General features: G+C 36.7%; 1 protein-coding gene across 1 annotated transcript in view; it reads left to right on the top strand.

Moving 5' to 3' along the window:
• The window catches only part of LOC123695511 (protein winged eye), a 102,255-nt gene extending 87,547 nt beyond the window's left edge, over positions 1-14,708 (top strand). Inside the window, exons 8-14 of the mRNA XM_045641386.1 lie at positions 1,978-2,097; positions 8,895-11,335; positions 11,647-11,869; positions 12,147-12,805; positions 13,289-13,471; positions 13,893-14,051; positions 14,406-14,708. Coding sequence (XP_045497342.1) covers positions 1,978-2,097; positions 8,895-11,335; positions 11,647-11,869; positions 12,147-12,805; positions 13,289-13,471; positions 13,893-14,051; positions 14,406-14,627 — 4,007 coding nt within the window. The 3' untranslated portion in view covers positions 14,628-14,708. The remainder of the gene's footprint in view (positions 1-1,977; positions 2,098-8,894; positions 11,336-11,646; positions 11,870-12,146; positions 12,806-13,288; positions 13,472-13,892; positions 14,052-14,405) is intronic.
• The last annotated feature ends 148 nt before the right edge of the window (positions 14,709-14,856 follow it).

The following is a 14,856-nucleotide window of genomic DNA, read 5'->3' as shown; positions in this document are numbered from 1 at the left end:
GTTACTATGTAGTACTTACCTATGCGAAATCAGCTTTCCTATTTAAAAACAAATTTCCCCGCTTGATCCTTTGTAGGTAGGTACCTATAAAATATGTATTCAGTATTTTTTACGATGTTTAGGTAAACATCGTAAAAAATACCTACCTATTGTGAGAATAAATAAATTAAAGAAGTCTCGTATGTTAAGTTATAGGTATACTAAAAGAAAATACCTACAAAACCACGTAAGTTTCATTCTTTATTAAATTATGAATACATAATCAAATCGTTTTTCTGCATTTCTTTTAGTCTACATCGTTTGTAGTAGGTACTAGGTAGGTAGTAGAATTATAACGTCCGTCAGGTCACAGGTGCATACGAACGATGAAGCCGCGAATTATAAAACAGATACTATAGGTACCAACATAACCTTACCTAACCTAGGTAGGTATACCATCATACCTTTTTTTGTCTCTCGATGTTAGCTAGAAGGGCTGCTACATCTTATCATACCGAATGCGGTTTCACATCGATAGACAATATTAATCTTTCGAAAAAAAATGCGTTAAATAATTATTGTAAGTAAGCATTAGTATCTAACTATCTACCCACCTGGTATTTTACGGATCTTACCTACGATCTCGCAAGTCGCATAGGATAGATTGTAATCTAACAGTATTTATAAGTTTACGGTAACATTATTTGCCTAGGAAAGAAGAGCTTTCACCAACCCAGAAACGAAGAAAAACCGATTTATCATACATTTTTAACCGACTTCAAATAAAAGGAGGAGGTTATCAATTCGGCCGGTATGCTTTTTTTTATGTATGTACTCCGATTACTCCGAGGTTTCTGAACCGATTTACGTGATTCTTTTTTTGTTCGATGCGGGATGGTATCGAATTGGTCCCATAAAAATTTTATTCGAATAGGCCCAGTAGTTTTTATTTTATGAACATTTTTGTCTGTATTTGTAAATGTGCAAGTTGGAAGTCGGTTGTTTTTAACGCAGTTATTGACTTGTATTTTTATTTGTAATTAAAAAAAATCTTAATTTACAGCACAAATGACAAAGCACAAATGACAAAGCACAAATGACAAAGCACAAATGACAAAGCACAAATGACAAAACACATAGGTAGGTATAGAACTTTAATAAGGAAAGTGCGGAGACGCGGACTAAGTAAATATCATATATTTCGAAAGAATTTGAATAATTTGTTCCGATTCGCAACGCAAAATGTATCGAGATGTGTAGGTAACACTAGTAGGTAGCTACACGTGGCTTCCTTGTGATATATGAGACGTACCTACGCGGGAACCTAATTTATGCCATATTATAATAATCTTGGTTCAATAACAACAATTTTGCTAGGTAGCTTTTGAATCTCGTAAAGCACAAATGACAAAACACATAGGTATAGAACTTTAATATTTATAGGATAATTATTTTTGATATTTTCGTATAAACCTAAACCATAGGCACCAAATAGGCACAGTATAAAGAAAACTATTCTATGCTATAGGGAAATTCTAGATTTGTATGAATACGCAAAAGATGATTATTGATTTTGATACGACGAATCTTCCGTTCACGTGACGGTAGCGTTGATTTCAGTTAATTTTCATTGTAATCGATGTAGATTTATCAAATGTATGTTACATCACGATTCACGATACATAAATAAATAATAAATAAATTTTTCAGGACAATTGCATGCTGTATAATTATACTGATTAGAAACGACCGTGTTTTTTACTTTTCATTATTAATTAATATTGATAAAAAACAACAATCTTTTCCCCAGTCATGTAAACGGAGTAATCACGTTGATCGCTGCCGTAATAATATAATATGCAAACCCACGATCACAAATATGATGCGAATATGATCAAAATTCAGCTGTACAGAATGTTTTAATCATGACAAAATTCGTATTTATCGTAAACTCATTACGTAATGATCAAGTAAAACATTGCATTGTTTTCATTGCAGATACAGCGCAGGCGGCCATGACGGTGGGCGTGGCCAACGTGTTGTGCGACGACCGCCCCGCCCCACTGGCGTGGCCTACCCCGGCGCCCGCGCCCGCCGCGCCCCTCTGGCAGTACCCAGGTAACACCTCCCACTGACTCATGCTCGCCTGGTAACTACGCGCCAACTACATTGTGAGAGCGCCGTTTTGCGATACCGGTCGCTCAGCGATTTTAAATACACCTCCTGCGGCGTCATGCCACTTTAGTAGCGGCATTGCAACTGAGATCGTTTTGACGTGTACAGACGGGCATTTGTTTTTTTTTATCACGTCATTTTCTAGATACGGCTGCCACTCTCGCTACGATTATAATACTTTACTCGACTAAAATATTTAAATCTATATTTATTTCCTATGTACCTATTAAGTATAAATTATGACATTTAAAACGATGTAACATACAAGTTATGTAATTCCGATATTACAAAAACATCAATAAATAAATAGTGATGTGATCAAACGGTACAAATAATCTCAACATCGACCCAATTTATTTTTTTATTTTTTGCCCAACACTCGATCCCGTTTATTACGGCCACCGGTTTCTTTCATCGCAAACGTTTTATTGTTTTTCGTTTCGTTTTGTTTCGTAATCAACTAGCGCGCGCCCGCGGTTTTATTCACGTGGAAGGCGACTGCTTCATTATGGCCTTTTTTATTTTGCGCTAAGCGCAATTACACTTTTGTAGTCGTATTGAATAAATAGGTTTGATTTTACTTTTGTCATGATACGGGTTGAAATTTGAAAATCAATTAAGAGCTGATAATTTTAGGCAATAGGTAAATAATTCTAAATTTAGCTAAAATGCTGGACTAAGCTGACACGGAAACTATAATTTATTGAGAAAAATTAGAAATAGAAATTGAGAAATTTGAATTTTAATAATGAATGACGCTAACCAGATTGTCCCCTAACAAGATTAAGTGAACAACGCGACTAAAAAAGCTTACAATACAGAAAATACGTCCTTTCTTAAAATGTTTGGTTCCCTAGTTACAATGTAAACAAGTACAATACGTAATAAAAGTATAACCAAACAAAACAGCAATTTATGATAAACTATTGTAAACAATTAAACAGTCAATACTTAGGTACATTTATTCAAATTGTTATACAGGTTTATTTATCAAAAACACATGTTGACACTGAAAACTGGGGAAAGTGAAAAACTTCAAATTTTTTCTAATTATATCGTTCACGCTTTTAAAAATTCCATTCAGCTCCATTTCCAGTTTTACAATAAAAATGTGCGTCTTGTCAAACTGCAAACATTTATGACAGTAATTAGTAATTACACTTAACGCTAATAACCAAGAGAGATTTTGTTTGAAAATAATATGTTTCATGCTGATTACATTATTTTGTATTCAATAAAAAGTGTTTAATAACACATGTATCTGATGTTATACGAGTGTATTTTGTAGAACAAAAATTGTTTTTAACATCAAAGCCCATCGCCCTAGCAACCGCCAAATCGCTTCCCACACGAAGCGGAACTCGTGTCACTCTTAACACATAAATTATCCATCATCCGAAAAAACAAACAAAAAAAGCATCGTAAAAACTCATTTATCGATAACCACAGTTGAATGTAGCCAGCCCTAAACATTTTAGCCGCCCACTTGGTGCCACCCCTTTCTTGCGTCTCGACCAATCACAGACGAGCGCGGGAAGAAGGCAGGCTTTGATTGGTGCCCGCCTCTACCAATTTTAGTGTTGTATTAGTTTTTTTCGTAATGGCGATTATTATCGTTAGTGCTTACGGATCGGAATTTGACACCTCACGCGATCCTAACACAGTTGCTATAGCGTGTCAGAATAAAAAAAAATGATTTATTTTTCTATTCAAACCGTTCTCATGTTATGCTCGTAAAATACAAAGTTAAAATTAATTCGCTGTGGTCTTAATGAAGGGTGGAATATAAAATATCCACTTAAAATTGCTTCCATATTACACCTTAATTACAAAGAAGGTTATCTTTTTTCTACTCTTGTAGTTTATTAATGGTTAATTCATATTTGTTTACAAGTTATTTGTATGATAAATATCACAGTGATCAAAATAATAGACATACATTATTTTTACAAATAGGTTACCTAACTTAACTCACTTACTTTTTTTATGAATCCAATCATCTTTTCGTAATTAGATTGGATAAGCAAGGTTTACGTCCTTGAAAGCAGAGGCGGCTCGTGACAAAATTTTATGGGTGTTCACTTGAAATAAAACACTGAAAATACATGGTGTAAAGCAGTACAATTTAATTAAAAAAATACTTATAAAGGAAACGCATACGTCTTTCTTTTTGGTGTGCAAAAATATCTATAACTTGACACAATCTATTAACCTTCGTAAAATATGTATGTTTTCATCGACACGGTCATTGAACTCGCGTATTGACTTTCGGTACGCGGAATCTAGTGCTTTACGAATGTCTTGTCGTCCGATAGACGCCAATTGCAGTTCATTCGACAAATGGTAGGCACCTACCGAGATTGTGAATGTTTTTTCATCTTGATTGAAAGATGAGCTAAGTCGTCAACGCCCGTTTCAGTCCAAGCACTCTCACCTCCGCCGGCCGCGCCCGCGGCCCGCTTCAAATCAAAGACACGGAAAACAAAATAGTTTGTTGCTTTCATGTTCATCACAACCACACAACAACGTTGTTTTCACATATTGTTCGGATTTAAACACACGCGTATATTATGTTTTCGTTTTTGTCGTACATTTTTGCGTAAGGTCAAGTTCAGGCCGTGGCGGTCCCTTAGCTTTCAATTCAAGCCGAATTTGTAACGTTTTAACACACTTTTTAATGAACGCCACATTATAATTGTCCATTTTAACACTCACAAGTAATACTGATAACTACAGGCTATTTAAACAGTCAACACGTATCTTATGATTTTAATTAGAAAATTCCCGAATATACATTCGCGTGCGTGCAGTCAAGTTGACTATATGAGTGTTTGTTTATATAGGCAACCTCGCGCGCCATCGCTGTCTTGTGTACGGGCGCGCGGTAAAAACGGACCGGCAACGTTTGCGGGAGCGGCGCTCCGAATTTTGCTATTTTTTCATAGAAAATCTTCTGTTTCACGCGCAGGACTCTGACAAAACTATCTCTTTCACTCCTATTGGATTTCGTATTAGAAAATGTACTAAATATTTTTTCATTGGAGCGCAATCGTGAGCGCTCCGCTACGCGCGTTTTATAATACAGTATTATACCTACAGGTGTATGGGATGATGGAATGATGGATATATTCATTGGTATTGCCAATAGTTTTTTACGATTACGATTGATTTTAAATAGTAATAATTAATATTAATAATGAAATTAAGGAGTATGATTTTATTATAATTATTTATGGGAGTTCACTGCACCAGCGCTCCTTAGGGCGAGCCGCCTCTGCTTGAAAGAAGGCATTCTTAATAATTATTACGTTGAAATATACCTATTATCTATATATTTCATAATGTAGAATATATTTTTCATTTCAGTCTTCATTCGATCTTTGTTTTAATCGGTTGCCAGGAACGGAGTTGTTTGTGATAAAACCTTTTACGTAATACCTAGAAATTAATATCTTCAGTAAATTGAGCGTGTTAATACCTGGCTAAGTACTAACCTACCTATATGATAAAATTGAAGTGCCTAATCTTCATTTGCTTATAACAAGATGGTTTTTGCCACTGAACCGTCTTCAAATCAGATAAAATATGAAATTAATTGCTCCCTAATTTCGCATTCATACCTATGTAGGTATAAATAATAAGCAAGTATGTAAATCTACTAAGTGCTATTTAAAAAATACCTTCCTATGTCCTCCATAAACAAATAATGCGTAGCATAGGTAGGTAGAATGCAGCAGGGACGAAGCAAGGCCGTCCGCTAGTTTAATCTAATACCTACCTACTGTTTACGACCTACCGTCACTTTATTTTATATTTTTGTTCACGCGAATTGTAATATGCTTTGTCACTTTGTCATCTTAGCGTCTGAGTATTGAACACATCTAATATTAAAATTTGTGTTGTAATTAATATAATACCTGTGCTAAAGGAAGTAATGTGTACTTAAATTGCTCATTGTGTATTGTGTCATCTTAACGTTTGTCGAAGGAATTAAACTCAAAGCGATACAAAAGTGGGAGTTTTTATTCAAATACTATAGGTAATAGTTCGTTCCTTGTAACTAACATGCAATGTTTTTTAAAGATTGCCTAATGCCTAGGTACCTATATCTTGACGATATCTCAAAAGATAGAAATAAATAAAGATAGTAACAAATGATCCTACTTATTCCGTCCATATATGGCAGCACTGACCTTAAACCTAGAAAAGCAATTAGTCTAGACTAGCTTTTTGCTGTCTAATGCATAGGTAATTATAAATACTTTAGTAAAAAAACTGATCGAAACGTTCGTTTTATTTATACTCATGGATACAAGCTACACATTAATTTGATATTAAGTAATCACTACATAGTATAAAACAAAGTCACTTTCTCTGTCCCTATGTAGGTATGCTTAGATCTTTAAAACTACGCAACGGATTTGGATGCGTTTTTTTTTTAATAGATGGAATGATTCAAGAGGAAGATTTTAGTATATAATATGATTTATTAGGTTATCGTCAAAGCGGGCGAATATGCGGGTGGAAAGCTAGTTTATTTATAAAAACATAGCTTTGTAAGGTATAAAATACAAAATATAAATAATGTTTTTTATTTGTTTGTAACACGCTAACTCCGCAAATACAGCCGACATGTGAAGACTCAGCCGACAGAGCTTAAAGGGAGGGTAAAGGAAACTAGAAACTAAATCGAATAAACGACTTTTCGTATTAACCTTAGATACCTATAGATATTTTTTGTAAATAAGTAGGTAGGTATGTACCTTCTTTGTACACATAGGAATATCCGTTTCTAAAATAACGTCAATGTCTAAATCAAAATTAATGTATTTCAAGCATAGATTTAGAATTGAGAAATTATTTCAAGTACCTAAGTAGGCAGGTATGCAAGAACAACAAAGTAAATTTTTAAGAAACAGAATGCATCGTAATTTATCGCTTTTTCCAAACATTCCCATGCGTTAACTCTAATCGGAATAAAATAAATAATTTATCTGGTTTCACTTGAAACAATGGATCGCATTTGAATTGAACACCGGAACCTTTTTGTTTTAACCGAACTTTTGTCCCTTTCTAACATGTGTTTGATTTGTTGTTGTCTCTATTTATTTAGTTCATTAAGGATAGATTTCCACCCGCGGCTTCGCCCGCGTTTTTAAAGAAAAACCCGAATAGTTCCCGTACCTGTAGGATAAAAAAAAGCCTTTGTCTTATTCTGGGTCTTGAGCTACGTACCTACATATACAAAAGTTCATTGTAATCGATTCAGTAGTATTTACGAGAAAGAATAACAAACATCCATCTATCCATCCTCAAGTCCTTAAGTCGTAAAATAATTAAGTAGGTACCTACCTATAATTATGGTTAACAGTTTACACCAAAAATAAATTAATATCTACTGAGCCTACCTACTGCTTTATAAAATTGTCAAAAATATAAATCCTTTGTTGCATCCACAGTTGCATCTGTTTTGTAAGTAGGTGCTTACTTACAAATTAATTAGCAATTGTTAGATTACCTACCTACCTATTAACTTTTTCAAATTGGTAAATTTGAACTTACCTCTTCAAGTTATGTTCCATTGAATAACAATAATTTTGAACTTCCACTTCTTACTATAAATGAAAATATTTTTTTTTTCTATATTTCTTACATTTTAAATTCAATTCAATGAAATAAATGCATTTTTTGTACACAAACATGGAATTCCTGATACAACTACCAGGCTCCCATAGCACAAGGGAGGTCGAGCCGGCCTATCCTAGGGGTCAACAAATAGACTATTCCCACAGTATTAGCATTCCTACGCGACCCTCTGCGGAAGCGAGATGCCGGAATACAAATTATAATATCTACGACGATCACCTGGCTAGCCGTGGAATTAATATGAGTTGCTATTTATACTCGTTATCTTTGTAAAAAGTGATATTTTTTCTAATTTTTTTTTCTTTGTTGAAAATATGGCAGTCGATTATAATTTCTAATGAAGTAGGTTCGTACTTAAATTTTAAATGATTGTTTCGTATCCATTTATCTCAAAAACAAATTTTCTCCATTCAGACTTTATAAAAGATCTTAAAAATACAAATTAATCGAAATATAATCAATTACATCTAAATTATTATTGTCATAAGTATGAACATTCCAATTACCAATACAATTCAGGATTTAAAACACCCCAAATAACATGTCCCAGGGTCGAACTCAGGACCACAAATAACACTAGATCTATTAGACCTATAGGACGCAGTTCATTAAATCACCTACTTAATATTCCGCTGCACAACCTACCGCGTGAATTGATTAACATTTAAACGTATAATTTAGCCATAGTCGTGTTACGAGTATCGTAGTAGGATTGATTGTATGATAAGCCTCGCTTGAATTAAATTCTTATTGTATGCTATAAGATGGTGACGCTCAGAGTGTTGCGGCTTATTTCCATGCATATGTCTTTTATTTGGTAATTATTTTGTCTTCTGTTATGAATGTGTTCAAAAGGCGCTTACAACGTATTAATAGCCACAAAAGTACCTACCTACAGTGCTATTTATTTAGGTATTATAAATTGAATTTTATTGTTTAAAACATGAAGAGCCTATTATGTATGTTGAGACGTTTCTTTTAAATTATATCTAACTTATTAGAGTTAGTTTGTTCCACCAGTTATAAAATACATATTTCATATTTATTGTTATTAATAAATAATTATATGTTAATAATAAATCACATTGTTTCAGCGCAAGTATCAATGGACAGCATGATGGTAGGCGGTGTCGGCGGCGTCGGCATGGGCTCCGTCGGCGGCGGCGTGTCCTCTGTAGGCGGCTTCCAACTCGTCCGGGAACCAACCTCTGGAGCTCTACTATTACTACCAGCTCCTCCAGACCTTCCCCATACAGTCGTTTGGGGAGGAATGCCTTACCCCTCCGCCCCGCTCCTCCTTCCCCCCGCGCCACACCCCTCCCATCACTTACAACTTCTACCAGGAGATCTCCTAGCTTCGACTGCTACACTACAACACACGCACACGCATTCAACTCGTCTAGTTACGTTAGCACCCGCGCCCGCTCCACAGCCACACCCAGCTCATACGGTGGAAAAACGAAAACCCATCATACAACCGCTGATAACGCCTCACACATTGATAAAGATCGAACCGGAGCCGCCACAGGAAAAACCGCAGCCGACCTTTGCACCTGAACCGGTGCAACAACCAATGTTAACGACACATCTTTACTACCAGCCAGAGTTCCAAGATCAACCATGTAGAAGTCAAGCCACGTCTCCCGCTGCACCTCCCACTCCACCTCCTGAAGCTCCTGAAGCCCCGGCACATAAAGACGCTTCAAATCAAACTGATCACATCGAAGATGATGATGACAACAATCAAATTGATGATGATGAAAGAGAAGTGGCTTGTATCGGTGTGGCTCACAATCCAGAAGAGTCGAGTACTATGCAGCTCCAAATGTTACCACCAATAGATAGTGCAGAAGAATCTTCATCCGAAGCTCTTGCATCTTCAGCGGCCGTGGAGAAAGCGATCGATGCCATAGAAAGAGATGAATCAATCGACAACTCTAATAGTTCTCAAGAATTAATCATAGATACGGGTCAGAGACCCACTCCACCGCCGCACCCAATACCAACTAGACCACCAGACGATGTAAGCGGTTTGGAGCTTTTGTCAAATAGCATTGAACAATATGAACGTACGACTCCTGGACATATGCCAAGCTTAGATCCTACGCCTTTGACAGTCGATACGAGAACATCATCAAAATTAAATATTATGATAAAAACATCACCAAAATCTCCACCTCGTACCGATGCTGAACCTCAGAGAAGATTTGATTTCCCAACCAACGAAGCATTAGAACAACAAAAGCCTTCCCTGGACCGGCTGGGATTGTTATGTGAAGTGATTTTAGCTGAACAGCGGTTGATGGAAGAAGGTGCAGAAAGTATTGCGAACCGCCCATCTACTTCGCGACCTTTTATAAAAACAGAACCTTTATTAAGCCCCACCGATAGAGATAGGTCAGCAGAATTAAAAAAGGAAAAACATAGACGAGATGACTCTTCAAGTGAAAGAAGACGTAAACGAAGTCACGATCGCGAAGATCGGTTGAGACATAAGATAGAAAAAATGCGCCGACATAAACGGGATAGAAAAAGCAATGAGAGAGAAGACAGCGGAGGAGAACTAGAAGCTAGTTTAAGAAGAGTTACAGCGTGCAATTGTGGCTCTACAGACTGTGTACATTCATCAAACGTTCCCTCTGCCCATGACTTGGTTAATGCGATTGAAAAAGACATGCGAAAACGACTGCAAGATTTGCAAAGACAGTGCGACGAAAAGAGAGCACAATTAAATGCCTTAACCCCACCCTTGCCTGTTTTATCCACTCCGCCTACACCCTCGACTCCCGCTCTCTCACCAGACTCAGATAGAGGATCATCGAAAAAACGAAAAGTTGGAAGACCGCGCAAAGTATCAAGCCCCGATTCCACCGAAACGATAGTTGCTAAGAAACCCAAATCAAAAAGCAGCCTGGTTGGTTATTTACTTGCGAAAGGCAAACTTAAAGGAGGAATATTGTGTTCTAGAGGCGAACCTTCTAGAGAAGATGTCAGCCGGACGAGCAAGGTTCGTCCAAAGTTAAAAGCTGAACCAATATTAAAAGTATATTCCGAAGAAGATGACACCGAATGGGGTTTAAACAGATCAGCGAGTTCGTCAATGGAAAGTTTAAATGAAGTTAGACAGAAAAATCGAGAAAAGGTCGATAGTTTAGTGCGAAAACATTCAAGAGACGATTTTTCAGAAATAGAATTAGCAATCCGAAGAGCGAGTGCATCGAGTGATAGCGATAAAGATAAGGAAAGACGGCGAGCTAAAAAGAGACGCAAGAGTACAAAATCCAAAGAGAGATCTGAAGAAAATGATAAAGAAAAAGAACCTGAAGTTGATACTCAAAAGCCTGTTATTTCTCGATGTACGTTAACTGAAGATAAATTAGATTTTTCGCCACGAGTTTTAACCGCTCGAGGAGGGTTGTTCTATGCTGGCAAGCTGAGTGCAGTGCAAGCGCCTGATGTGTATGCTATAACATTAGATGGTGAAAGAGGGAATAAGCCACATATCTTATCAAGAGAGGAGACTTTGAAGGATGCTGTAAGTATATTTTTATTTACTATCTTCTCAATTTATTAACATACTAGCTTTTCGCCCGCGTCTTCGCCCGTGTTTTCAAAGGAAAACCCGCATAGTTCCCGTTCCCATGGGATTTCCAGGATAAAACCTATCCTATGTGTTAATCCAAGTTACCCTCTATATGTGTGCTAAATTTCATTATAATCGGTTCAGTAGTTTCCTTTCGTCTTTATAATATTAGTATAGAAATGTGAATTTATGTCGTATGTTCTGTTTTTCTTTTTTTGTAAAGCCAATTTAGTAGATATAATGCCACTTTTTCTTCATTCCAGATACTAGAAGTAAGTCCAACATCAGTATCTGAACTACCCTCCGGCACCCGGGTTTGCGCGTACTGGTCACAGCAGTACCGCTGCCTGTACCCAGGAACTGTTGCTGTATCGTCTCCAGATCCTCATGATGATAAGTTTGTGGCTGTCGAGTTTGATGATGGAGACTCGGGGCGCATAGCTATAGAGGATATACGATTTTTGGAACCGAATTATCCGATTGTTGGTGAGTTGCAACCACTGATTGAAGACTTTATGATAATTTTCTATTGTTATGTATATATCTTATGCTTATGCAAGCCTAGTATCCGAGTTAACGGATACGGATTGCAGAAGTAGCGCTTTGCCCATTCAATTTAATTTGCCTTTTTAATTTTAAGCAAGACTTCAAATTATTGATGTATTTGAATAATTGATCTGTTCGTGAAGACTATTCTCTTACATATTACTTATGTATAATTTCTTTACAGCATCTGTTTTACGTTTACATTTTAAATTTTCAGAATACGAAAACACACTCTTTACCCTCGGCAAGCGGCGAAGAAACACAAGCGTCACTGAAGAAAAGAAAGCAGTCCCATCAACTAGTGGTGAAACAAAACCTGAAACTTCAACACAGGCACAAAAGGAAAACGACGACAAAGAAGAAGACAAACACAGAGACAGGAAAAAGTTGAAAAAGCATAGAAAAGAAAAGATAAAACGCTTAAGCGAAGACGATCCGAGCACAATAGATTACATAAAGAAGAAGAAGAAAAAACACAAGTGCTGCGAAGAACATTGCAAACACAGGCGGCATCATAAGAAACATCACAGAAAGCACAAGAAACGACATCATTCAAGCTCATCTGGTGATGACCATAGACACAAATCGTCTTCTGATTATATCGACTCGAATAAATCGAATGAAGATTCAGTCGATTCCAATGAAAAACTATCAACTCTCATTGCAGTTGAAAAATCGCCTGAGGAAAAAATGAAGACAGTTATCAAAAAGGCAGTTTTACCAAAGACCTTGGTGAAGACTCCTGTGCTCGATTTCAGTAATATCGGAAAGATTGTTTTGTCTAAAGATGAGGAAAAGAAAGATAATTTGAAGGATAGTGGCATTGGGCTTTTAGAAGAGGAACCCTCCACGTCTAATTGTGATATGAATAAGAAGGTAAATTAGTAATTATTATCTGTAACAAGTTATTATCATGAAATGATTTTCAATTGCAGAAATACATTCAAAATGTGTACTTATTACTTGCAGTTGCTTGTTTATACGGAACCCTTATTGTTGCGAATCTGACTCGCACTTGACCGATTTTTTATTTTATCGTTATAATTTTTGTGTTTATATAATACAACAATTGCTTGCACTTGAATTATTATTAGCCGAAAGAATAAATATTCTAATTACAACTACTAGGATTACAGAAATATTAACCAAGGCTATATACTAACGGTCTTACTAATAAAATGTTACCCATTCGCTTTGCAATGGATTAGTCATTACTCATTAGTTATTGCAATAACCTGTCTTGTTTTTATGATTGAAACCAAGTGAAACACAGCTATGGTAGAAAATGGTAGAAATTTATCCATTGTTTAACTTTTTATTAGTAAGGCCGTAAATTTACAAAATGTACTGGGATTTCAGAAAGCGAAGCGTCGCACCGTATCCTCATCATCCGACGGCGGTGGCGGAGTCAGCAAGATGGCCGCGTTCCTTCCCGGCGGGGCGCTATGGCGGTGGCACGGGCCCGCGTACAGACGGACAGCGAGGCCTCGACACAGGAAGGTGTTCTACAGGGCGATACAGCGCGGGGAAGAGACGCTGCATGTAAGCTCCTTGTGTTTTTGTCATCCTGGTATCGGTAGGGCCCCTGGCCCCGGGTGCTGGGAGTGTTAATTACTTAACTATAATGATGATAAAAATAATTTTTTAAATTCAAAATAAGTGTACTTAGGTTTTGTCTAATTTTTTTTTAATGCCAGCGGTTAATGTAGTTAATGTCACATCATTAAATAAATAGTACATAAACAAAACTTCATATATGAAAATGTTATGAACTTTTTATGCTGCGTAAAGTACATAATTGTAAATTTAAAATTGTTTTGTTAGACAAAAATGTAAATCTCAATGTGATAAATATGAATACTGTACTTAAATAATGAAGGGTTTGTTTGGACATTTTTTTAATAATAATACTTTCTACCTATTGTATCTACATCTATCTCATTAATTTATCATCAATTCGCAGGTGGGCGAAGCAGCCGTATTCCTATCGACGGGTCGCGCAGACCGTCCATACATCGGCCGCATAGTCGCACTATGGCAGGCTCGCGGCGCGATGGCGGTGCGCGTGCACTGGTTCTACCACCCCGAGGAGACAGCTGCGTGCCGCCCGCTGCAACTACCGGTGAGTTTATGGGACCCTGGTACCGCGGTTACTTACGGATTTTACTTATGTGTTGTTGCCCCTGATAATGATGATGTTATATTATAATTAAAAAAAAAGATACGTAATGTATCGTTCAACAACAGACTTTTATATTATGTAACAATCAACTTTTAACCGTTTATATTAATAACAATAATAGTTATACTTTATATTTGGTTTATCTGTAGTTTCATCGTTTTTCCTATTTCGAATGTTAGTTCTTGTTTTTTTTATCCATTCAGCTGTAAAATTATGATTCTAGATTCATAAATTACTTATTATTACTTTTCATTACTGACTGCAATTTTAAATTATTATTCATATATTTTTCAGGGAGGTCTATTTGAGTCGCCGCACACAGACGAGAACGACGTACAGACCATATCACACAAGTGCGAGGTGTTGCCGCTCGCGCAGTACAAGGAGCGCATGGGCGACGACCCGCTCAAGTACAGCACGGTGTACGACAACAACGACGTGTACTACCTCGCCGGACACTACGACCCCACGCAGCAGACCCTGCGCATGGAACCCGACATACCCTTCGCCAACTAACCTCCTGCACGCCATGCACGCCCAGTACTTCACAAAAAAAGACATACAAAGTTTTCTATAAATAAAGTGCAATCGAACGATCTTAATCGTTTTTCTTTTATTATTAAAATAGGTTTAGTTTTTTCGACAGATTATCAATAGGGATAATAGTGATTTTAACAATCTCGATGTTAGTGTTTTTATCGGTAGTTTCGACTTAGCTTTCAAAATCACATACAGGTGTTAAGAG

Source organism: Colias croceus, chromosome 11 (genome assembly GCF_905220415.1).
Source record: "Colias croceus chromosome 11, ilColCroc2.1".
Taxonomy (NCBI): domain Eukaryota; kingdom Metazoa; phylum Arthropoda; class Insecta; order Lepidoptera; family Pieridae; genus Colias; species Colias croceus.
This window is presented reverse-complemented; position numbering and strand designations above follow the sequence as displayed.